Here is a 26,249-nt window from a genome sequence, read left to right on the forward strand (position 1 = left end):
ATTTTGTCGAGTCTTCCATTGGTTGGTTGTCACAAATATAGGACAAAGACAAACATACAGGAAAATGTGAGGCTGCCCTACTTGCCTGAGCCTTCGGTAAAGAGGCATGCCATTGTTCCTTGCTGCAGGATCATTATGGAGCCATACAGCAAGGACAACATGCATATATGAAAAGATCAAGACAAGTATTAGTTCAGAATATTCTTAGTGACTTTCTAAGGGATGTGTGGACTTAACCTCATAGTTTCCCAGGTGCAGTTATTGTTGACGTGCCTCCATCTTTACCTTCGCATTATCTCCATGGCCATTTGCATCGTGGCATCTTTCTTGGTCTCGCTTGCTCGCTCTGTTCGCGTTATTGGCGCCGGGGTGTTTTGTTTCAGTACGAGGTAAACGTGCTCTATGTCATGGTCCTCTCTTGGTGCGTCTGGCATCAGATACAGCATCTCCTCCCTCACAGGTGCTGCCATCTCTTCTGACTCATCCGAGGAGCTGCGATTGGCAGCTTCTATGTGTCGTGCGTATCTGTTACTTGTCATCCATGGTCTCATCGTACTGCCTCTTTCGTTTCTGAATTGTCTGGTCATGCTTGTGCTCGAGAAATGATTGTCTCTGTTACACTTGCTGCATTTTTGGCCCATTGCGGGGCAAACACCGACGTGCGGGAATTCAAGGGCCACATCGATAGCATGTTTGTTCGCCTTTCTTTTGCAGGACCGGCGCCTGGGATTCTTCCCAGTGACGCGATGTCCTACCCCCACTTTTTTCTCTTTTCCCATCTCCATCTGCTTTGCTTGTTCCGTGGCCCGTGATTCAATGCGAGCCATCGTTAATATTTTCTGCAGTGTCGTTGGTTCCTTCAGAACACGTGCTCGGAACTCCACTGATTTGCAACCTTCAATGATGCGCAGTCTTATTGCTTGCTCATTGTCGAATTTGTCAAACTCACAGTATGCGACAAGCTTCCTTAGTCTCGTTGCAAAGTCGTCCAGGCTCTCTTTTCCTTGCGGGGATGCCTTGTTGAAGCTGTATCTTTCAAAATCGACATTGCGTTGCGGGTCAAACTATTGTGTGCGACACTGCATCACTCCCTTGTAGTCCGCGGTCTGGTCAGCGGGGAATGTTAATAATAGATCTTCTATTTCATACCTTGCAAGATTTAGTAGTAGGTGTAGTTGCTTGTTGTCCGGGACGTCCGTGGCGATCATATAGCGCTCAAACTTCCTGACCCATCTGTCCCACCTGAAGTCTGCTTGCAGCTCTGATAGGCTGAACGATAATGGCCTGCGGAAGATGGCTTTTGTGCTCTGTTTCTCCTCATTGTCACTCATCTTCCTTTATTTATTTCCCACTTTATTCTTCTGTTTCCCTTTTTAAATTCTTTAATTTCACTTTATTTTCTTTGTTTCCCTCTTCTTTTTCGCCTCTTTTCTCACTTTCCTTTGTTTTTCTAGGTTTTGCACTGGCCGTCTGATTGTAAGATGGCCGCCACTCTTTTCTGTCTTCTTATTGGCTCAACCGCCTGACCCAAAATGAATCTCGCAATGCTTCGTTTGAATTCACGCTCGCTTTCCTCTTCTCGCTTTATTTTCTTACAGACTCTCTTGGATGCTGGCGCTTCTCAGCTTTCCTGATTGCCGCCAGACGCTTTTATTATTTAATCTGCTTAGCGCTCCTATGCCCTTTGTGTTTCTCTCGCTCTTACCGATGGGCATCAGTCGGGGTGGGCTCCCGTGTCGTGCTGCGCTCCTTGGACCAGGGTGGGCTCATGGCTTCCTCTCGGGACACAGTCTGCTTCACCTCTGTCCTATGGATCCTGCCCCGTTGCAAGTTGTCATGTTCTGTGCTCTGGTAATCACAGGACACAGGTATGGGTCGCAGCTGTTTATTCTATTGTACAGGTCTTGCCCTCATGCTTCTGCACGTCTGCCCTCTGCAATGTCCCTCTCGTGAATGCACTTGTCACACTGTCATCTCCCTGTCTGGTCAAGGTTGTCCGTCCCGGACGCCAACTGCTGAGGCTAGAGGTTTGGAAATGCGAAGCAGGGTGTCAGGGGTGTGGTGGAGCCGCTGCGTCCTGCTGCTGAATCCTTATGTTAACACCCTGTATGCATGTTTTCATTCCTACTCAGATGGAACCTACCAGGACACTGGCTCATTAGACTACATTTGTACAACAAAAGGAAACTAAATGAGTACTTTCGAGCCCTATTAATGAGGTATTATGTTCTGCTGCTGCAACATAGAGTTGTCTAATAATGTTTTTCCTTCTTTCATTTCTCTTCTTTTTTCCACAGAGCGTGTTTTTTAGCATTAATAGAAACTTCCTCTTCTTATGGCACTTACCCACACTTTATGGCGAGGGCATAAGGGGCTAGTTTCTTATTTATTTGTACTTCTCCCGCCCACCCCCTGGTTCTTTTCCCATTTCCCTGTTTTCCTTTGCTCATTATTTCTATAATCTTATCAAGAGTTGCCAGCCAGCATCAGCGTCTTACACAATGGTAGACTTATGTATGGGTTCTGGTAGCACTTCTTTTATATCCTCTGCACATATAATGGATTTAATCCTTGGACACAACAAACAACCTAAAGTTAGCCGGAAGTCATTACTTCTGTCTATGAACTCACAGATGCTCCCTCACGGCTCACCCATGAGGTGATGGTCTACCCGGATAACAGAACTTTAATAATGTATTGCCACTTTGCCTCTCTTTTTTTCTGAGCCACAGGGGGTGTAGCACGTGTTGGCTGTCTGTACACGTTATTCAGTAGTCCACATCAATATAACTGGTTCAATGAAAAGAACAAAACGCAAGGAATTCATTTTGGTTTATTTGAATGGGAGATTCACTTAATCCATCTCTTACTGATATTACATTGGGGAACGGAGGGTTCAAACCCCTTAGAGTCATCCACACATACTCAATTTGGGTGTTCAATAACAGGTAGAGAGTGCTGGACCTTGCATTTACTACTACATATGGAGATACCGCTTCCAGATATTCGGGTGAAACACCTTGCTCTGTTAATGGGACAACAGATACGCCCAAAGAGTTGGCTGAAGTGGAGGGGTATGTTCAGTCAGAAGTTCAGAAAACGAAACCCCTTGACCATCTTTAAGACCTGCAGGTTAAGCTGTAGAGGAGGAAACTCTTATAGGAGGACTGGATCCCATAGAGACCCTTGAGGAAGAACCCTCAGATTGCAGAAGGCTGGACAATGAGTAGAGTAAGTGTGTAGATATACCAGGGCTGTTCCCAACTGGACAATGATACCTTGACCCACCGCCAGATGATTGGCATGAGGATGCCTGCTGAGTTAGTCTGCCCTGATGTTGTGGGATCCTGTGGGATGACTGACCATCAGGGTAACCCCATCATTTACCAGCTATTGTCAAAGCCTCAGGTTCTAAAAAGAGACCACAAGACCCCATTCTGCTCTATATAAGGTTTCAGGACCGCTCCCGCAAAGACTTTGGGTCCATGGCCCGGCAGTCGGAGCACGACTTCGGGTCCTGGTCGCGCTCCAGGCACCACAGGCACATAAGATGGGGGTCCGTCACCGACATCAGCTTGTGGCAGGAGTGACAAGGCTTGAAGCTGGTCTGCCGGAAAGACATCCCTGTGCACCAGGAGTTGTGACAACTCAAAAAGATGTCAACAAAAAGTCACGAAAAGAGAGTCCACCCGTGATGTCGAAGAAGTACAGGTGTGCTTCTTGTGAATGGTCCTTGGACTTGTCTTTCTACTTCCCCTGAAGCCTACCTGACCAGGGCAACAGTGAGTAGGAATTACCTCACTTCTTGTGTTCCGCATTGTAGAGCTCGGTCTCTCTTTCTCAGACAGCCTTCAGGTGCATTAAGGAACATCTGTCACACAACTGAGTCATGTTTGGCCCCAAGTCATGTCAAATAGATGTGGTGCCAGTCAGTTACTGACATCTGCTTCCAGCATGTTGTAAAATGGTTTGAAATCGGTCACCTTCAGGAATATCATCCCTGCACACTGCTAACGTCTTTCAGAAGTGAAAATTCAGTAAAAAACAAAATTAGTAGTAGCAGAGCATAGAAACAACATCTTCAGGAGCGGAAAAAGGGGAACCAACGTCAGCGCTTTTAGGTGGAGTCTTTATGTGGCTCTGTGTCATCATGTCTTGCGGTGGGACAGAGCTATGACAGAGGTCGATGGCGAGGCACTGTCGATGCAGAGGATCTATGTGCGACTTTACGGCTCCAGTCTGGTTCCTGGGGAGATTCACAGGTGAGAAATCACAAGATGAAGGATATGTGATAAGAGGTGTCCATCAGAGTTGCCAAACACTGGAGCAGTGAATTTAATATGTAGAAGTTTATGGTACATCCCATGCTGGAAAAGGTATCCAAGTACAGATATCTAATTCTAATATTACTGAGACACAAACATGCAGCTGTATAAAATTAGGCCATGGGTTATTATGATTCAATATAAAATTCGGCAAAGGAGCTGTATCGCAACGAGTCAATGAAAATTGTACCAGTAATGACTTATGGATCTCAACTTCTACAAGAGTAATTAATAAAGTGGCAGTCTCTACTTAGCATCAATTGCTAGGCTTAAAAAAGGGAAGTAATTTGGCTATAGTTAAAAATTCTGTCAACAAAAGATAGAATAATTGAATATGCCCAAACTTCACACCTCATTCTCTCTCGGTCTCCAATAGAGACACTGTCAAACTGGATTTTCAATGACTAGTTTGGGCCAGTTCTCTCAATTATAAACAGTATATATTGTATATTGTGAAAGATGGAATTAAGTTCTCGATTGATTATCAAAATAGGTTCTTTCCATCTCTTATTACAGAAAACAAAAAAATGCAAACTAACGTCTTCCGTGTTTGAACCAGTGAAGATTCCTTTCGCAATATACGTGTCAGTAAAACTTGTGTGGATCATTCCTTATTAGGCAAGTAGCAAAAACAGCACAAACCAGGACCATGATCTTTTTTCCTTCTATGGAAAAAAAACTTAGAGGACTAGTCGCCAAAACCTGCTGCATCGGTTGAGGGCTTCACTAGTGGACATTGTTATATAACTGAGGGCTTTAAATTTAACTTGACTCTCCACTTCAAGCCAGTGAAGATCCCGAAGGCGCCCGGTGATGTGATCAGTTTTATTGCAGCCGCAAAGCAGGCGTGCAGTAGCGTTTTGAACTAATTTGAGGCGCCTCGTAACTACCTTGGTAGTCCCCAGGTAGAGTATGTTTCCATAATACAACCGATAGGCTACCAAGGCATTGATTACGGACCTCTGGGTGTTCTTTGGCAACATCCAGAAGATTTTCTTCAGCCAACGCAGGATAGTGAAGCAGATGGCTGCCACTTTGTTTACCTGTCCTTGCATTGTAAGACGATTGTCTATAGTCACTTCCAAGTTGCGCACGTGCTCAGATGGAGATGGGAGGGGGCCCATTTCAGATGGCCAATGCTTAGAACTCCAAAGGTCTTGTTTTTGCCCAGAACCAGGACCTCAGTCTTCCCTTCATTCAGCTTAAGCAGGTTAAGGTTCATCCAATTGGATATTTCCTTGAGACCAGACTGAAGGAGGGAGGAGGAGGCTTGGTCAGATTGTGAAAGGGAAAAGACAATTTGCGAGTCGTCGGCGTAGGTAAACAGAGTAAGCCCAGTACGGACCGCGATGAAAGCCAGGGTAGTGACATATAAATTAAAAAGAAGAGGGCTGAGGATCGAGCCATGGGGCACTCCGTAGGGCGATGATACATTTTAGAGGTAGACGAATGAGAGAAAATCTGAAAGGTCCGATCAGTCAGAAAAGATGTTAACCATTCAAGAGCTTTGCCACCAATGCCCATAGCGGCCAGGGATCTGAGGAGTATGTTGTGAGAGATAGTGTCAAAAGCCGCACTAAGATCGAGTAAGATCAGTACGGCTGTGTCTCCTCTATCTAACAGATGCCGAAGGTTCTCAGTGACGCCCAGGAGCATAGTTTCAGTGGAGAAACCAGGGCAAAAACCAGACTGGGAGAATGCAGTAGGTTATTGGTAGCAACGAACTGAGCTAAATGATGATGAATATGTCTCTACATGACTTTGAAGAAAGCTGGCAGCAACGAAATAGGGCGAAAAATAGAAAGCACCTTGGGATCGGCTGAGGGCTTCTTCAACAGGGGAGTCACCATAGCATGCTTCCAGCAAGCTGGAACTATGGCATTATTCAGTGAGAGATTAAGTGTTGTGCAGATCGCAGAGAGCTGCGGAGTGTCTAATAGTCGAAGAATAGTAATGGGAAGAGGATCGGACGGTGAACCTGATTTTACTTTACACAGAAGCTCCAAGAGGGTATCCTGACGGAGGTCTGGCCATGAAAGTAGAGGGGCATGAGTGAAGATAGGAAGATGGCTTATGTCACTCAGTCTAACGGCCAATGTTGGAGAGGTACTGCCACAGTTCTGATTAAAATTGTCTTGATAAATCTTTTCAATTTTAGAAGCGAAAAACTGAGCAAGTTCGTCACACTGGTTACTATTGAGGGGGGGGGGGGTTGGCTATGGTGTGAGAACCAGCAAGATCTTTAACCAGACCAAAGAGCACTTTTGATTTGTTTGCTGCTTCAGTAATAGTTTTAGCAACGTAGTTGGCCCTAGTCAGGACACATGCTTTGTGATAACGCTTCAGTTCACTTTTATAGGCAGAACCTGCCGTATGGGAATAATCCTTTCTCCAGGTCAGATCTAGTTTTTTACAATTAGACATATCGGCTTTTAATAGTTCATTGAACCAGGGGGCAGGTGTTTTATGGGCAGCCAGTTTCTTTTGAGAGGAAGGAAGGCAGATGTTGATTGCCTCATAAAGCCAAGAGTTGACTTTAGAGGCCACTGCTTCCACATTGTCCAACTTGAACAGGTCAGTGGGAAGATGTGTATCTAAGATATTTTTAAGCAAATCGATGTCAAGCTTTTTCCAGTCCCTTTTGATGGTGGTTGCTGGCTCTCTAGGATGGGACAGGACATCAGTGAAGGTGAGATTAAATCTTATAAGAAAGTGGTCCGACCAATGAACAGGCCATGTAGGAAGACAGTGAAGATGGGAAAGATTAGAAAAAATAGGATCTAGAAAATGACCACCTCTGTGCGTGGGGCCGCAATTGTGTAATGTAATGTTCATGGCCGCGAGGTCAGCAATTAAATTTCAACCAACACTATTTTTAGAATCTTCCAGATGTATATTAAGGTCACCTACAATCAGGAAATTACTGGAATTCAAAAGTGTGGAGGCTATGTAATCTGAAAAGTGTGATGACCAAGCATTTGCGGGGCCGGGAGGGCGATAGAGTCCCGTAAGAGGGACCTTAGGATGAAGGGCAAGTTTGAAGTGCGCTGCCTCACAATTACTTAAAGTAATAGGGTCGAGCAAACACTGAAAATTGTTTTTTAATATAATGGCGATGCCTCCTCCAGTTTTATTGGGTCTATCGCACTTAACAATAGCAGTTAGAGGGCAACGCCTCGGCAATGTCTGGCCCAGAACTATCATGAAGCCACGTTTCTGTAATAAACAAGGCGTCAGGTAGCTCTTCAGCAAGAAGATCGAAGATCTCTCGTTTATGCTTGGCTAAAGAACGACAATTGAGACTAAGAAACGTAAAAGTTGGCTCAGCAGAAGTAATAGTATGTGGTGCACAGCATTTGCATAGCTGAGGAGCATCCACGAAAAATGTACAGTGAGGGCAGGACCGAGGGAACTTATCATTTATAACGAACGTAATACAGCCCTGCATCGTTACAGGTCTGAGAGCATGCAATTGATCTGCAGAGTAAGTAAGACACCTCATCGAATTTTGACCAGGGGGTATGGCCCTAAGGCCCATTTGGGCGCGGACAGATGATGTATGTCGTTTGTACCGGATGAGGGCGGGAGGGTCCAATCAGCTAGTCTGCAACCCTGAAACACCCACTAGGATGGCGTCTTACCTCAATACAACCCACGACAGCGCCTAATAGGCTGTGTTGGACTAAGGGTACTGAAGCGGTGAGTAAGCGTCGTGCAAATAGCAGTATTAACAAGATTTTAAAAACAATTAAAGAAATCTGTGCCTAGCTTTCCCGGCTTCCGCCTCAGGAAAGTGCTCTGTGTCAAATCAGCGTGTGAGAAGTAATGCGCGATTTAAATACCAGCGAGGGTGGGAGGGTCCAATCAGCTAGTCCGCAACCCTGAAACACCCACTAGGATGGCGTCTTACCTCCAATACAACCCACGACAGCGCCTAATCGGCTGCGAGGGACTAAGGGTACTGAAGCGGTGAGTAAGTGTCGTGCAAATAGCAGCAGTTTGAAGGATTTTGGCAGTCAGCGATGCGGAGCTAAGGGATCATGCGTCCGCCATCTCTGCCGGCAAGCTCCGCCCCCCCACTAGTGGACATTTAGGGAACCACTCAAAAGCAAAGAAAACATAGTGGACTTCAAGTTGCAAGCAAAGGAAAAATTCTGTCATGTTGTTTTACGGTGATAACGCCCACATTGGACTGTATGTAAGAAACCTGATTAAAATGTATTGAAAACTAAAACCTATTACCCAAGTACTATGGAAAATCCATCAGACATCTATGCTGATACAATGCAAGAATAAACTCTAAGGGCCTGATTATGAGTTTGGTGGTGCAGGAGCAGGACCGCACCTCCAAACCTGTGTGTGCACCGCCCAGCAGATTATGGCTGGTTTTTTGGCGGTGCCTACGAAATAGGCACTGAACGTCAAAGGCAGTACCTGCACGGCGGGAACTGGTGCAGTCCATGCTGTGCAGGTACTGGGATGCGGTATTCATCCCATGGCCCAGAGGAAACAGGGATCCCTGTAGGGCCCCCTTTGTTTCGGGTATGACTGTGTTAGTTGTGATAGGGCAGTTGGAAGACCGCCACCGCCGCATCCCAGCAAGTCTGGCGGCCCGTGGACCACCAGGCTCGTAATCAGGCCCTAAGTCACTTGGAGTTGGGAAATACCAGTCCAAACTCTTCCTGAAGACCAACGTGACAGTGTGTTAGCTGAAATAGAGGGTAATAGTGCACTAAAAAAGTAAAATGTGTCAGCTTGGCTCTCAAACAGCTATCTTTCCAAATGCAAATTACATATTTGAGCATGAGTGCCCTGTAGTCAGGGCGTTAGCAGCAGTTATTGCCCTCTGTAGAGGAAGGTTATCGTTATTAATTGACTGCACTGACATTATAGGCCCTAGCTGATGGCATGGGCGAATAGTTATGAGAAATGCAATTAAAGACTACGATCTCCTCACAGCAGGTGGGAGATGGAACTGTCATCACCCGCCCGTGATCACACCCAACACATGTAAATAATAATTCCAAATGTGTTTGTCTTTTCATTTCTGCCACTTAGCCTACACTAGTAACTACAGATAAACATCAGAAGTTAGCGCTAGTAGTCGTCTGATTGGCTGAGCTAGCACCAGCATTCCATCGGGCGAAATGAGCATTGTTACCGTCAGTCTCTTCAATAAATGTAGTTACTTTTTCGTCTGGCTTGAAAGGAGCTCCGGTGTGCCCATTGGAGGGATCAGTGCCATAGAATGCCGAGAGTGGGGTGGGCTCCGTCTATCCCCAGTAAATAGCGAATGCTGCCAGTGATTTCCTTACCTGGCTGGAGGCCAGCATCAGGCGCACCTCTTGTCTGAAATCGATAAACCGATCGTGGTAGACAGCCAGGGACCACGGCTCACTGAAGTAACTGGCGAAGAAAACAGAATTGAGTTATCCTTAACCACTAATAAAGTATTTACCTGTTACCCCCAAGCCCCCACCTCGTAATTTAGAGCTCTCGACCCAGCCTCGATCCCCTGCTCATAAAATGCCTCCCTCGCATCACGACCAATCAATTCTTTTAATGGATGTTCCTGATGTACAGCCAGCTCGAGTAATTACATTTAAAGTGGCTTAATTCCAAGCTGTAGCAAGACCCGGCGAAGAATCCTGATTTTATCAGAATTTAAAAGCGCCTGAAGACCTGCAAAGGGCTCGGGCCTCCCTTATCTGCCCTCATTTGAGCAAAGCAGATTGCGGGATTAACTGAACTGCTGCATACACAAATTAAATTTGGGGAAGACCCTGACACAAATGTTGTGTGGCGTTACGGTTTCAGGATTAATATATGTCAGGAAAAGACAGGCCAGAATGTTGCAAAACATTCTGCACGGTTTCTACATTTCGGCCTGTTTTTTGGTTGTATCAATAAACAGTACCGCACACAAATGCTTGAAAAGTCACTGTTTTGTCTACACCAATAAACAATACACTTTGCACTTTATCTGTGCAGATGAAACCCACTTGTTTAAAAATGTGACAGAGAAAACAGCACGTTGCTAGATTTGAAAGATAAACTTGTTTACTTTCTGTGAAGTATTACTAGCCATTCACACTAATTATGTAGGGCTTTGGCAGCCTTGTGCATACATGGATGTACCTTAGCCATGTTGGAATGTTTTTTCCTAAGCTTTAACAAAAACTATTCAAAGATGGCCTTGCGTGCGCATGCGCAGCGATCATCTGGGACAAAATATTATAGCAAAGCCAATAGGTCTCTGCTCTTGCCTCAATGGTGCGACCTACTGGCTTTGATGATGCTTATGTTATGTTGAGTGAAGTTGGCATATATTGGGATGAAAGTCCTACTAACACAGGCAACGTGAAAGGCATTTAGGGCCAGATGTTCGACCGTTTTTAGTGGTCGCAAACGGAGAATCGGGCTGTTTGCAACCACTAGAACGGCTTTTGCATTGTACTAACCCTACTTTGCAAACCGGTAACCTATTACAGACCATATAATAGGGATGCGGATCACTATTAGGAAGGGGTGTTTCAAGGGCATCCATTCCTAATAGTGAGTCGCAGTGGCGTGTATGAAAGTTCTGTGACCGGAATGCGATCGCAAAACATTCATATTTTACCGACTCTGTGAAGGAGGTGGTAACCCATTAGCAAACGGAAAGGGGTCCCTAAGGGACCCCTTCCTCTTTGTAAATGTGAGCTCCAAAAAATTTAAGAGCAGGCAGTGGCCCCACCAATGCAATTGGTCTCGCATTTGAGAGAGAGGTGTTGGTGTTTTAAATGACAATGTATTTTATCTATATTTCTTAGGTGCGGAGTGGATGTATGTGGTGTGGAGTGGAATTATTTTGGTTCTATTGGAATTGTTAGTTGTGGAATTGTGCAGGGTGGAACTGTGTGGTGCGGAGTGCATTTGTGTTCTTGCCTAGTTATTAAAATGGATGTGAATGGATCACAACAAATCTGCAGGGTGAGGCTGACACAATTCATCTAATGCCACAAAGAAAAGGCAGTCAGGGACAGAGGAAGTGGGTATGACAGAAACAAGTTAATTTTGAGCAGCAATAGGATCAATGTTCTTACTACAAAAAACATTTTTTACTATAAACATGACAAAATTGTGCAGAAAATACGATGCCGTGGTAACCTTTGCCCCAGGCATTGATCATGTTGTGCAAATCACATAGTCAAAGTGGGCTCTTAAAATCAATAGTATGTCTACTTTGGGGAAAAGTTAATATTTACAAAAGAACCATCATGACTCTTTGATGACAGGTGCAAGTCTAAAATGCAAAGATAAATGTCACTAGACCAAAAGAAAACAGAACAAGAAGTTACATTATTTCATTTACAAGTAGTGGGAGAAATTAGCGAACACATGTTTAGCTTCAATAATATTACAACTAATATCAACAGAAATGTGGAAAAGGCACAAAGGCGTACACTGACCAACATCTTGTTCAAAGAGGTATGTATTTATCTCGAAATCATAGTTTCAGATTTATAGCTGCAAAAGCTTTTTTTTTTTGTTTTTTAATAAGTATCACTACATCTCAATGGAATTTTCCTTACACTGGCTTGCCCACAACTCAAATGTACAGTAAAGCACCATATCCATTTACTGATATGCGCTGTGCATCTTTGAGAAACGTGCAGTAACATGAGCAAAATTATGAACACCCGGCAATCAGCAAGGAGGAGTGGGAGAATGAATCCCAAAATGACCCTGTGTTAATGGAACTGGGGAAGTTGATTGAGGAAGGGGGGCCTGAACATGACAGTGAGTTAGCTGAAAACCTTAAACCTTATTGGACAGTGAGAAACAAATTATCCAACATTAATGGTCAGATATGGAGAGGGAACAAAGTCATTCCTCCGGATGGCATGAAAGATAGGATCATAGTGTGAGCACATGAGGGTCATCCGGGAAGAAGCATGACGAAGAGTAAGGTCAGACAACACTATTGGTTCCCTAGGATGGATGGGTTGGTGGAGAGCATGGTAAAAGACTGTGAAGCGTGAGGTAGAAGTGACATATCCAAAGTGATACATAGGCTCCACTCATTCCAGTAGAAGTACTGAGTAAACCATGGGACAAGTTGGGAATTGACATAATAGGTCCCATGAACGTACTTTTTTTTGTTGAAAATTTTTTATTTGGAAAACCTCAACATTACATCGTGAGCAAAGCAAGTAAAGGCCGAGGGGCCACTAAACAATAACATTCCAGAAGTCAAAATCTCGCGCAGCGAGGGGTAACAACACAGTGTTCCTCGGCCGGACCAGCCACAGTAAATCAGGATTGACAAGCAAGATTGTCCACAATATTCCAGGATATAGGAGGATTCCAATTTATAATAAAGTTGAAGGATCGGACATCAGGCAATATTACGACATCGCATACTAAGCAATTCACATGACAGGATGTTAGTCTTCAATCGGGCGCACCATTGGGAGAACAGTAGAAGGATATAAAGCCAAAATCGCTCACACTGAACCACAGTGTCCTACTCGTAAAAGCAAGTAACGACAACAAAATTTCGTAGCTTTAAAAGGACACAAATAATGATCCTCCCAAGGAAGCCGAACCCCCATCTCCAACTTTAAAGAAATATATATAAGAAAGGAAGATGTACAAAGAAAGAACAAGAAAAGGAGAAAGTAGGGCCATAGAGACAAAGAAGAAACAAAAACACATCCCATCCCCCTCCCCCCACCCTGCATGCCGCGGAAGGCCACGGCCCACCCCCCCCCCCCATAGGCATGCCTGTCGCCCCAGAAAACCCCAAAAAGGGAAATACGGAGGAGGGCCCTAGCTCCGGCCCCAAACACGCCCCCCCCCCCACCCAACCCGAAAAACATGTAAGCCCACCATGATGGAGGGCGAGCAGCAATTTACAGTCATCCCAATCACCCTAAGTCACCATCACAAGCCATGTTACACTTCGTCACCAGGAACATCCACCAAGTACAAAAGCAGCCCAGGTTCAGCCCTGGCCGGTCCGAACTGAGGTAGACAAGCGCCGCATATCATGGTAAGGCAAGTTCGGTGAGTCTGCAATCCCTGTAGGAGCCATCACGGCTGCAAGTAAAAGCAAAAGAGTTGATGTGATAATGCATCTCCATGATACACTCGCCGTCGGGAAAACTAGGTGCTGCAAAGCAGGAGAGGAGATAACAAGCTGGAGGATAGGAAGGGCAGAAGGCACACAAACTCGGCTGTATGGCTCACTGATTCCACAGTCCAGTACTACGCACTCCAGGGAGTCCTTAGCATCAGCAAACTGGGAAAGGTCGGGCACCCGATCAACATTTTGTCCGCCCATCATTGTGTACCTTGCAGCCGTCTGGGTCGTCCACGACCAGCCATCGACATCTCAGGGCTGAATGCAGATCTGTGAGGGCCAGAAGGATGTCCTTCACCGTAGCTTCCATCGCCCCTTCACCGATTTTCGCAGCGCACCTCTCCTCCAGGGAACCTCCGAGCAGGAGAGGAAGCAAGCCCAACAGGCAGCCGGGAAGTTAATCGCTGCTCGCAACACGCGAATGAGTCATATCAGGCAAACTCGAGTCCACGAACACCCACCGCGCTGCAAATCGCTTACCAGCCGTAGCCGGAATCTTCCACAGGAATCAGCATATCAAGGAGATCGGTCGGCCACCGGCAGCCTCCGAAGTAGGTCAAATTCTGGCCGTGTGTCGAAAGGTGCAGCTGATTTTGGACGCAATCACAGGCACCGGCTTAAACCTTTGTTGCGCTGCTCAGGGGCTCCAGCGCCAAGCTCCGCCCGACCGTCTATGGCCGTGTGCAATCACAAGTCCCGGTCTGGGTCACCGGACTAATACGGCCGATCGGAGCCGATGTTGTTCAATCCTGTGTCGGCTGCAGCGCCACTCGAGGTCCCGGCTCGCCCACTGTAAGGGCCGGGAATTTTAGGACGACGGTTCTCGGTCATCCGGGGTGGATTTCATGCCGGAGTCACACAGCCGGGCTCCGCATGCCTTCATCTGTACGGGGCCGCGATCGGGATGCAGGATGTACGCCAGGATGGTGCGGGAGGCGAGGGCGAGCGGCGGAGCCGGGCGTCTATAAGGCCATTTTGGCCGCCGTCGTGGCTCCTCCCCCCATGAACTTACTTAATACCAACCAGAGATTTATGTTTGTAATTATAGATTACCACTCGCATTGGATCTGTACCAAGTTTGTCCCCACAATAACTACACAAGACTTGATAGAGTTTTTGAAGGAGGTGTTTGCTACTGAAGGTATTCCGAGCACTCTGGTGACAGATAATGGCGTTCAATTTACGTCAGATACAATGAAAAAGTTCTTGTCAGAGTTAGCCATCTCACATATAAGAACACCTTTTTACTGTCCCAAAGCAAATGGTATGGTGGAAAGGGCAAACAGGATGTTGAAGAACTCAATTCAAATGGCTGTTTCTATGCATGAACCGGTAGAGGAAGCTATTAGGAAAACACTATGGTCATATCATTCCTCCCCAAATGCTGTGACAGGAGTATCCCCGTTCGTATCCCTCAAAGGGAGGAATCCGGGGTCTAAGCTCAACATCAACTGGTTGAATGGAGGTAGTCCGGTGTGGGTGGACAGGAAGTCTGTGAGAGACAAAGTGGAACAACATCAAGTGGATTACAAAACCAGGTACGACCAGAAATGGGGCACCACTAGCAAGAAGTTCCAGGTTGGACAATGGGTGGTAGTCAAAAGACCAGTGATTGGACGTGCAAAAGTGTCATCTTTCTCCAAACCTGCAAGAATACAGAGAGTGAACAATAACTCACTGGTGCTGGAAGATGGAAGCACATGGAGCATAGACAGTGTAAGTGCCTTCCCGATGTGTGTGTTCCAATGGCCAATGGAGAGGAAAACCAGGATGTTAATTTGCCGGACATTCAAGAGACCAGAGGTACCAGGGTGCGCCAGCCACCAAGTTGGCAAAAAGACTATGTAACTTAAGGATGCTTAGTATCTTCTTCTCTCCCAGAGGTGTTTCAAAATGTTGTTATTTCCTGTACAGAGGGAGATGTGTTGTAATCTCCTTTTACTGTTAATCTAAAATGGTATGTTCCATCACCCCCTCCCCTCTCACGTGTTATCAGACCGCTGGAATGTTAGTGAGGCATCTGACATAGAACGTTGGTGAGGCGGTGGAGTGCGAGAGACCAAGACGTGAATAAACCAGCTCTTCCACATTCAGTGCTTGCTGTGTTTAATTCTAACATATTTGACCTCCACTGCTGAAAAAATCAGAAGTCTAAAGTCCTTGAAAACTGAAAAGTACAAGCCAATTTCAAAAGCGGGCAATGTGAATGACAGCATGCACACACCTATATCCACAGTGTAGGGACACTCTGCTTCTCTCTCAAGGTCTTAAACTTGGACGCACTCTGATTAGCGTGATGGCTTCCACAGGGCGCCTTTCATAGGTAGAAGAATGGGTGTTCTACTGATCAGCCATTGATGACAAGCATTTACAATGCAATGGTCTCGGCAATATTATAGGTAGAGCTATTGGCATTGCACTTAAATTTTGTATTTTTTTTATCCCTAAATAAATGGCATTGTCATTTCTATTGGCAATAGCTGAATTGTTTGCATATGTGAGACCTATTGCATTAGCAGAGAGAGAGTGAGGTAGTGAGATAGAGAGAGAGAGTGAGGTATTGAAATTGAGAGAGGGTGAGGTAGTGAGAGAGAGAGTGAGGTAGTGAGAGAGAGAGTGAGGTAGATAGAGAGTGAGGTAGTGAGATAGAGAGAGTGAGGTAGTGAAAGAGTGAGGTAGTGAGGGAGAGGGAAGTTGTGAGGTAGTGAGATATAAACAGAATTTTTTTCATCATAAATAAATGGTATTGTCATTTACAATGCCAATAGCTTAATCGCTCGCATATGCATGACCTATTGCATTTACACCCACACAGAGCCACACACACAAAGCCACCCGCACACACATACAGAGCCACCCACACAGAGTCATTCACATAGAGTCACCTACACAGAACCACCCTCTCACAGACAGAGCCACCCACACATAGAGCCACCTACCAAAAAAGCTATCCACACAGAGCCACATGCACACACACACACACACACAGGCATAGCGCCCCACACACACACACACACACACACAGGCAGAGCGCCACACACAGGCAGAGCGCCACACACAGGCAGAGCGCCACACACAGACAGAGCGCCACACACAGACAGAGCGCCACACACAGACAGAGCCAGTCTCCTGCGGCAAACAGACAGCCCAAGACTGTGAATCAAATAGGTTACTGTGAAGGACTTGTATGCAGCCAACAGTTAGGAACCTTACCTGAACATGTGTTTTCCAAATCTCAATCTGGCCCACCCAGTGTTCTCTGTCCTAGAGTTAAAATATTTAAATCAAAGGCAAGTGTCTATCCTAAATAGTTAAGTGGTGGGGGTGGAAGCATGCACGCCAGTTTCCCTCTTTTGAGTCGTGAGTAGCTAAGAGGAAGTGTCCCCATATATTACAGAATTTGCACACAGCTCTCACAGCCCACACAGCTCTCACAGCCCACACAGCTCTCACAGCCCACACACCTCTCACAGCCCACACACCTCTCACAGCCCACACACCTCTCACTGCCCACACAACAGTGGGCAGGAATGCAAGCACACCGCCCTCACAGCTCTCACAGCCCACACAGCTCTCACAGCCCACACAGCTCTCACAGCCCACACAGCCCACACAGCCCACACAGCTCTCACAGCCCACACACCTCTCACAGCCCACACACCTCTCACAGCCCACACACCTCTCACAACCCACACAACAGGGGGCAGGAATGCAAGCACACCAGAACAGGTGGCAGGAATGCAAGCACACAAGAACAGGGGGCAGGAATGCAAGCACACCGGAACAACGCATCTGACTGGATGAGGCGATGACCTGCACAAACCAGAGAGTCTGTAAACTGCAGGATTCCTCGCAGTGAACGCTCACACCCCATCACTCGCACAGTAAGGGAGCGTCTATAAACTGCACAAAGGTCCCCAGAGGGTGACACCCCCCCCCTATCACCACACAGCAGGGAGAGTCTCAAACTGCACAGAGGACCCCGGAGTGTGCCACAGCACCCCTCATCCTCAATACAGCAGGGAAAAAACCCTGCGGACTATATGCGTGTTTACCTGGTGCCTGATATCTACCACTAATACAAACACTACGTTTAGCCCACTCTGGGTTAAAGCTGCATGAGCAGAGTAGAGGAGCAGTGGACAGAGCGGCCGCCCCAGAACCACCCAGAGGAAGTGCCCCTCCCATGACAGCGGCTCTAGGGGTCGGAGCGTCAGTAACGGGGCGAGCTGTGAAGGTGTGACATACATACAGATGCCAGGGTGACCCCAGGCCCCGGTCCCACGGCTCCAGTTGGACTGCCCATTCTCCACCACTAATGAGGCGGCTCCTAAGGCATGTTCTCCTCTGCGCACCACCTACGTCGGATAACCTGATATCCCGGCAGATCCTATTCACGGCGCGTACAGTTGTCCTGGGCAGTCCACACAGTGACAAAAAAACCACAACACCAAACGAAATAGTTTCCGACAACCTTTAAATCGTCCGTTGTCCAGATTGAGCCGGCCTTGATTGGGGTTGTGTATGTGGGGGGGGGGGGGGGAGTCGAAGGGGGGGGGGGGGAGTCGAAGGAGGGGGGCACGCACCAAGTGGCTGTCACTAAAGTGCCAATCTGGGGAAGGTGCCAATGGGTTTCTTCCTATTGGCCATGTTCAGCCCAGTAACACCGAAGACACGTAAGGGGTGCAGGGAGCTCGCCACTGACAGGGGCACGGTGTAAAAAACGGCCTCGCCACACATCAGGCCCTTCCCCCCGCATAGCACGACGCACGCATCACCCCAAGGCGTCAGCCGGGTTTTTAATAAACTGCCTTTGGCTTGGAAATAGACAGTTCGGAGACATGGCCCACCCATGAAGGGAACCCGTCCCTCCCCCAGCACGAGGGGTGCCCCAAAATACCCCCTGCGGAGCAAATGTCACACCATCACCTCGCCGGACACGGAACCTACCGGGCACGACCTTCATGGCGGCAGCTGGCCCCTGCCCCCCGGGCACGGAGGGCTGCGGAGCGTTGGCGAAGGGCGAGAGCCGGCCTGTGAGGTCGGGAGGAAGAGGAACAAAGCACTGAGGTCCCCCGGCTTTCGGAGGGTGGATACACTGGCCGTGCTAAATGTCAGCCTGCTCCCCCGTGCCCAGCGGCGGGGTGGGGGCGGGGGGGGGCGAGCTTTAGAAGGATAAAAATATCAGGCGGGAGAAGGTGTCATCCTGCCCGAGATAGAACATTACTGGCCACAATGGAGAGAGTTAACACCGCCCTGGGCAGGGTACAACCGGGCACAGAGTGTACCAACCACGGGGGTGCAGAAACAGAGAGTCAGAGGCAAGAAACACCGGCAGAAACGGGGGCAGGGGCACGAACAAACGGCATAAACAGGGGGGCAGAGGCTTACCTCATGTCCAAGCCTACGCTGCTCGAACAGCAAAATGGCCGCAGCAAGCTTCCGAATTTTTCGGAATCGGGGGCGTGGTTTTGCTGCCCTGAGTGACGGACGACATCACGAGCTGAAGAACAGCAAAACTTACGGCCCCGAATCCGAAAGAGACGGAGCTAAATCGGAGTGATGGCTCTCTCTTCCAATGGCTGGCCTCCGTTTAGGAAGCCAGCCAATGGAGGAGAGACAGGGCAGGGAGGCAGGTTCTACAGCCCTACTAAGAAGCATTAATTCTCCGCAGCCTTTAGGTCCTCGACCTAAAAAAAGGGAACGTGTGCAACAGCCCTCTTTGCAGCCCACTGAAGAATGTTTCTGTGCCGAGGCCACAAACACAGGAATGCGGCTTTGAGGTTACTCTTAAGAATCAAATGCACTGCAATGCACCTGATTAAAATGCGTTAAAAAATAACCGATTGACCACAGATTCCATATAACAGCCCATGCATTTATACCGTAATACTTAACAATGCTGAAACTGAAAACTAATGATCAACAGCTACTGTGTTGGAACAGAAAAGTGTTTACCGACACTTTTTCGCTTCTAGAAAAGCACAGACATAAACAGCTTAACAGGAAATATGTTCCTGGATATTTCTGCGGCCCACTTTTGCTTCCGTTTCACATCATCTCTGAGAAACGAATTGATACAGATGGCGAACGTTCATATTATTTAAAATACATAGAGGACAGTGAGTGTTTTCATATACTCCTCCGTTGTTTGTTAAAAGCGATGCGAGTGCCGAATAATAACGCATATATAAATAAAACATAATTACTAGCCTTCGAGTTGCGTTTGTTTTAAAGAGAAAGTCACATTTCAAATTTTAAAATGAAGGAGTATTAAATGGGTAAAATGTCTAGAGGAGACCTAAAGAGCTGAGAAGAAAATTAAAGAGAAATAATGGGATGTCATAATTAACTCGATATATCAAAAGAGAGTGTGGGGGGTGCACAACTGGATTGAGAAAAATGTTGATAAGTCCCCAACCTTTTAGGCAACCACCTAACAAAGAACAGGCCAGCACATCAAGTACCAATCAAGCACAAGATGTACCCGCATCCTCGCATTCTTTTTTAGAGGTCGGCCAAACTCCACCCGAAGACCCAGGCGGAGCAAGAACAAAAGACAGAGACATAAGTCCACCAACCACGAGAAGCACGATTGCCAAAAAGAAACAAGTCTCGTAATCAACATCTCGAAGACAGAAATAAGTGATTATCAAATGAAACTACTTGAAAAGGGCACTTCATTTATCCCAACCACTTCCACTAATCTGTTGGAACTTGAAGTAAGTACTTTCAAATTCACTCGTAAACTCAGACTTAGACATTTCTTCGATAATGTTTTACCTCCTTCAACCACCACCAAAGAAGATGAACTTAAAGGATTACGACCACCAAGTACATATTTAGCACCAACCAGTCACAAATGTATAGACTTGTTTGAGACTTTAGTTCGCCAAGATCTCACTAACATCAACTTCAAAACACCAAGGAAAATCCAGAACCTAACCACCAAAGATCGAGATACACTCAAGTCGTTGGCTAATAATCCTCACATCAAAATCACTAAAGCTGATAAAGGTGGTGCGTTAGTTATACTTGACAGCGAGATGTACAGACAAAAACTCAAAGAACATATAGAAGACACCTCAACCTATATGGCATTGAACTGTAACCCCACTAATGAATATCAAGACTTGCTGAAAGAAATTGTTCACAAAGCATTCCAAAACGGGGTCATCGAAGAACGCACCAAAAAATATCTGCTTATAGATTGTCCAAAAAGTCCAACGATACACATGAGCCCTAAAATCCACAAAAATCTCATGGATCCGCCATTCAGGCCCATAGTATCCACCAAGCAGTCCATACATGAAAAGACTGGAAAATTCATTGACAAATATCTGCAACCTTTAGTGATTCAATCAGACAGCTACAATAAAGACACTACCGATTTTCTGATGAAACTTTCCAAAATACAAAACCCCAACAATGAATCGTACGTTTTATGTACTGCCGATGTGAGCGCCCTGTACACCTCCATACCACACTTAGGAGGCATCGAAGCAATTGAACAAGTCTTACTTAACAGTGGAATCGACGTGAAAATGCAAACATTTTTGATCGAATTGATGATTTTTACACTGTATCACTCTTATTTTACAGTTGATGATCAATGGTTTCTACAACTCTCAGGGATGGCCATGGGGAATTGTGCTGCCCCGTCATACGCGAATACATATATGGAAAATTTCGAAAGGAATCATATATACACCAACCCGAATTTTCAGAATCATTCTAAATTGTACGTGCGGTACATTGACGACCTATTCTTTCTATGGTCAGGCACTAAGGAAACCTTGCATGACCTCATGACTGAAATCAATAACAAAGATCCACGCATCAAACTAACATGGCTCATTAGCGATACTGATATCGCATTTCTGGATGTACACATAAAAAATACTTCACAAGGACTGGTCACCGACCTTTACAGAAAAAGTACTGATCGCAACAACTCTTTACATTATGCCAGTTTTCATCAAGGTTCCCTGAAAAAACATCTCCCATTTTCTCAGATGCTACGGGTCAGGCGCATAGTGTCTGATGAACTTTTGGTTGAAGACCGCATCACAGAAATGCAAAACAGGTTCCTTGAACGAGGCTACCCCGACAACGTTCTGCAACAAGCACGTGCTCGTGTCACCAACATATCGAGATCAGAAAGTATGACAAAAACTCAGAAGAATCCAGATCAACGTATGGTTCTCGTTTCCAAATTTTCAACTGCAAGTCCCAAATACAAAAAAATCATATGGAAATACTGGCCCATTTTACAAAATGAACCCGATTTCCAGGGCATTTTTGCGAAACCCCCAATATTCGCACACACCAGGAGCAACAACATAAAAGAAATTCTTGCAAAATCAACAGAGTCACCTAAACATCACCGTGGCACTCAACCGTGCCTTAACTGCAGTCATTGCAACAACGTAATAAAAGGAAACACTATACAGCACCCAATGAAAGGACACAATGTGAAACTTCGGGTTGACGCAACTTGTGACACTGCCAACGTGATCTATGCGTTAAAATGCCCTTGCGGCAAACTGTACATTGGCAAGACTGAACGTAAAATGAAAATACGCCTCAACGAGCATAAGTCAAACATCAGACTGAAATCAGAAAAATCAAACATTGCCATGCATTTTATTGATGCTCGCCACACCATCGCCCAAATGAAATTCATCATTCTAGAGACTGTCTCCAAGAGAGAAGGGACTGACAACACCAAGTTTCTATTGAAGAGAGAACTCGAATGGATTTACATGCTACAGACGCTTAAGCCGAACGGGCTTAATGACCGCACTGAATTTAGTTGCTTTTTATGATTTCAAATTGTTCAGAAATGTTTATGATCCTTCATTGTTCACACATTCGTTTTACCTTGCTTCCGTATCTTTCACTGGTCCATTGACTACTGCACCATTCCAACAGGGCTGCTTCACTTTCCACCACGACCCTCCCCGCATGTGTTAGTCCATTCTCACTGTTTGTTTATTTATTCTCCCGTGTTTCCTTTACACGATAGACAACCGGCGGTTACCTGCATGAGCACACGTCTCGGCGCCACCACGTTATTCACCTTGAAGTAAGTGTACACGCACTCGCGGACCCGCATTTTCTCCGTTTAGAGAACACGCAACCGGTTACCTCCGGAGCACTCCCTTACCGGCTTAAACGCACTCCAAGCACTTCGTTAATGATAACTAGTCACTCCAATTCCATCACCCGGCTCCACACGCTGACCCTCTCCTGCATAGTTTATCACTATAGATGAATCTCACCACAATCCCTTCACTCCATTAGTTGGTATCCGTTTTTTAACTAGTGTTTTGCACCAAGAGCACTTGCATAGTAATCTTATGTTATACCATCACACCCCCCCTGACACTTTTCTTCGTATTCTTCCTCCTCAGCCTGTCCGTGATCAAGGGCTGAATAGCCCGAAATGCATTGGATATAACTGTTCAGGTGTTCAACGATGTTGTCCTCTGATATGCTTTGAATATCAGTAAATAACCAAACGGAACAAACAAAACGATATTGAAGAAAATAAACGTTATGTTTCAAATGAATCTTTGAAGCACTTTTGATGATCATTACTGGTGTGCCTCGTTGGGGATGTACCTGCGGTTTCCGCAAACACAACTCTACAATAATTAACTCGATGACATATAGAAATGTGACTGACACAACTGTACCGCGCTGGCCTTCAAGCCAGTTATATATATGCAAACTTGTTATTAGCTTCGAAATATGGAACAGCAGCAGCCTAAAAACAGAAGCAGACATGGAGACTGTTTTAACTGTGGCAACTACACTGACGCCTGTGACTGTTGTAACGAGGCTGCTTGTGATTATGAAAACTGATAAAGCATTGAAGTTATAAAGACTGATGGGCCTTGTAGGCCAGGAAAGTAAATTTGCATTTGGCTTTATTACTCACATATGTGTGAATGCTCTAGAATGTAGCATGCACATTGAAGCACAGTGGCTACAAGTAGGTGCTGAGACTTGTTCACAATGTGTTCATGGACGACTGCTCCTGTTCTGTGAAAATACGTTAATATAAGTATCCACAAAGACTGGCTCTGGTCATGCCTCTCACTGCAATCCTTAACTTCAAGTATAAACAAGTATCCTGCATTAAACCTACCCCACAGCATTCCCCCAAGTTTCCTTATAAAAATCATAACACTTGTGTGGGTAGGCCTAGTGCCCATGACAGGAAATGACTCAAAAGGCTACGCAACATGAGCACATCACAATTTTCCACTGTAACTGACTCTTTTTTTTAGCAATGTTGGTAGTTTGGATTTTGGGTCGTATTTCAGCTGCCACTTAGGGATACCTAGCAAACCTGTACATTTTTAAAAATTAGACACCAAGGGGAATCCAGGGTTGAGTGACTTGTTTGGCTCTTACCCAGAATCCCTTATTCAGAATCATTTGGAAATCCACTGCAAGGACTACCATTGACCCTAGTTTGATTCATTCTTGGCGTGGGCACTAGGCCCAGCCACACAAGTGGGGTAGCATTTTTATCGGGACAAGTGGAGAATTGCTGGGTAGTAAGAATTTTCTGTATGCCTGAGGATTTCAGAAGCTCATGTCACAGAAATACAAGGAAAATTTGTGATTTTAGCCAAAGTTTGCGGATTACAGGGCACTGTGGGTAGGAATACGTTGAGGGATCCAAGTGAAACAATCTACCCTGGACTCCGTAGGATGTTTAGTTTTGAGAAATATCTGGCTCTGGTAGGTTTCCCCAGGTGGTGGCCTACCCAAGCCCAAAAAGTGCAGCCATTCACCATGGCAAGAGGGATGATATTGGGGTTTAGCCACACTCTCCTGGCGCATATATGTAAAAACAACAGCTCAAAATTCAACTGTCCTCTCGATTGCTATTGGGATGAAATGCTTTAGTCCACGGGGAAGCAGAAAGACTATGAGGATTTAAGGGTGACGATGTGGCCTGATGTTAATTTGGGGCAGACTCACCCCATTATTTTATTTAAAAAATATATATTTCTGCCATACAGGGGTCTTTCTGCCCTCCAGGGGCAAATTGGGGGCAAACCCCCTGTCTGCCCGGCAGGGGGGGCACAGAAGGACTGCTTTGTCTGTTTTGGGGTGGGGTATGGCTCGATGCCAGGGTAGGCTGACCCCTCCTTTTGTTAGTTTTGGAAGCATTTTGAATGCCCTGGTGTCTAGTGGGCTTTCCGTCCTTGCAGGGGCAAATTAGATGCAACCCCCCTATCTGCCCCTAGGGGTGCAGAAAGACTGCTTTGTCCCTTTTGCCAGAGTGCAACACCTGCCTACCTTGCTTTTGCCTCAAATGAAAAATCCCTGGTGTCTAGTGGGCTGACTACCCCCCACCCCCGGGGGCAGGGAAGGGGTAGATTTAGGGGAAACTCCCCAAGAGGGACAAACTTCCTATGTGCTCCCGAGGGGGCCAGAAAGACTGTTTCATCCCTTTTGGGAATGGGTGCATGGGTATACCCATTGTGTGCAGCCCCTACCTCCAAGTGTTTTTTATAATATTTCCCTGGGGTCGTTCTATGGCAATACCTCGGTTTAAAAACAGGCATTTGCGCCGGCTTTGCGGTCCCCGGGGCACTTTGATATTACATTAGGGCCTGCAGACGCTAGTGCGTCCCCTTCTGTGATTCTGATAGTGCTGTTGCAGATAAAGCGCCAGCGCAATCTTCAAAGGGGTTTTGTTTGAAGGCATGGCTCCGTGCAAAAGAGGGAATCCCTTTTCCTCTACGCCTGTGCCCTATTACAGACGGGGGTGCTGAGGCAAGGAAGCTGTCATAGCCGCACATTCAGTGCGTTCCCTGATGGTAGCCTCTGGAGGGTGGCAGATACCCCCTTGCAAGCAGGTACAGTTACTCACTTCACCTGCCTGCAAGGGGATCTCTAATCCCCTTTACAAGTGCAGGCGGGTTGCTGCCTGAACTATGCAAGGCGGTGCGGCTTCAAAGCAGCCGCTTCGTTTTTCACATGAATGCGCTCCCCCAGGGCAGTGCAGGTTTGCGGCTATTCTGGGGGCAAGGCATTCAATGTAACAGGGCACACTTTCCCTGTTTGCGCCCGGTGCACCTGTTTTAATGTGCGCTGGGTACAAACAGTGAAAGTGTGTCCTTTACAAAATAGGGCTCCTGATGTCTCATGAGATTTCTGTCTCACAACATCCCAACCCCCCGCGGGCTGATTGGGGATAATCACCCCCACACACAGCCCAGAGGGAGCAGAAAGACTGTTAAGCCCTGTTTGTAGTGGTGTGAGCATGGCTATGCCTAAGGTGGGCAGTCCCCATCCCTATGTCATATATATTTTTTAAATACCCTCGAGTCTAGTGGGCAGAAAGACTGAACTTTTCATGGGGTGGAGGGAGCACAGGCCATTGCCCAAGGGGCCACTCTCCCAAACTCCGTGGTGGCCAGTGGGTGGATCACTGCTTGGGCAACTCTCTCCTGTGGCAATCCCCAAGCAGGGATCCACTGGGTAGAGATACCATTGGAAAGAGGAGATTCTCCCCTTCTCAACAATACCTCTTCCAAGACAATCAGTGATGAGCCCATCTGATTGTTTTACTTTCACTTTACGTGTAATGGCGTGAGCGAGCCCTGCGCACTGATCAACATTACAAAGAAGAAAAAACTCAGATTGCTCGAGAAACTCTTACCTGAGCACCCAAAGCTACAGTAAAAAAAAAAAATAGAAACCCAAATGTTTCTGTATACCTCTCCCCAGTGTCAGCCAATAGCCAACAGGAGCAATGGGGGAAGGAG

The 26,249-nt window shown here is 46.4% G+C and overlaps 1 protein-coding gene across 3 annotated transcripts in view; it reads right to left on the bottom strand.

The window, feature by feature from the left end:
* CFAP61 (cilia and flagella associated protein 61) overlaps nucleotides 1–26,249 on the bottom strand; it is a 1,856,219-nt gene that overhangs the window by 24,060 nt on the left and 1,805,910 nt on the right. For 2 of the 3 annotated variants that reach the window (XM_086927518.1, XM_086927517.1), the window contains one exon: nucleotides 9,641–9,731. The exons of the other annotated variant lie outside the window; for it this stretch is intronic. In XM_086927518.1, coding sequence (XP_086783644.1) covers nucleotides 9,641–9,731 — 91 coding nt within the window. The remainder of the gene's footprint in view (nucleotides 1–9,640; nucleotides 9,732–26,249) is intronic. 3 annotated transcript variants of the gene reach the window in all.

Source organism: Lissotriton vulgaris, chromosome 6 (assembly GCF_964263255.1).
Source record: "Lissotriton vulgaris chromosome 6, aLisVul1.2, whole genome shotgun sequence".
Classification (NCBI taxonomy): Eukaryota; Metazoa; Chordata; class Amphibia; order Caudata; family Salamandridae; genus Lissotriton; species Lissotriton vulgaris.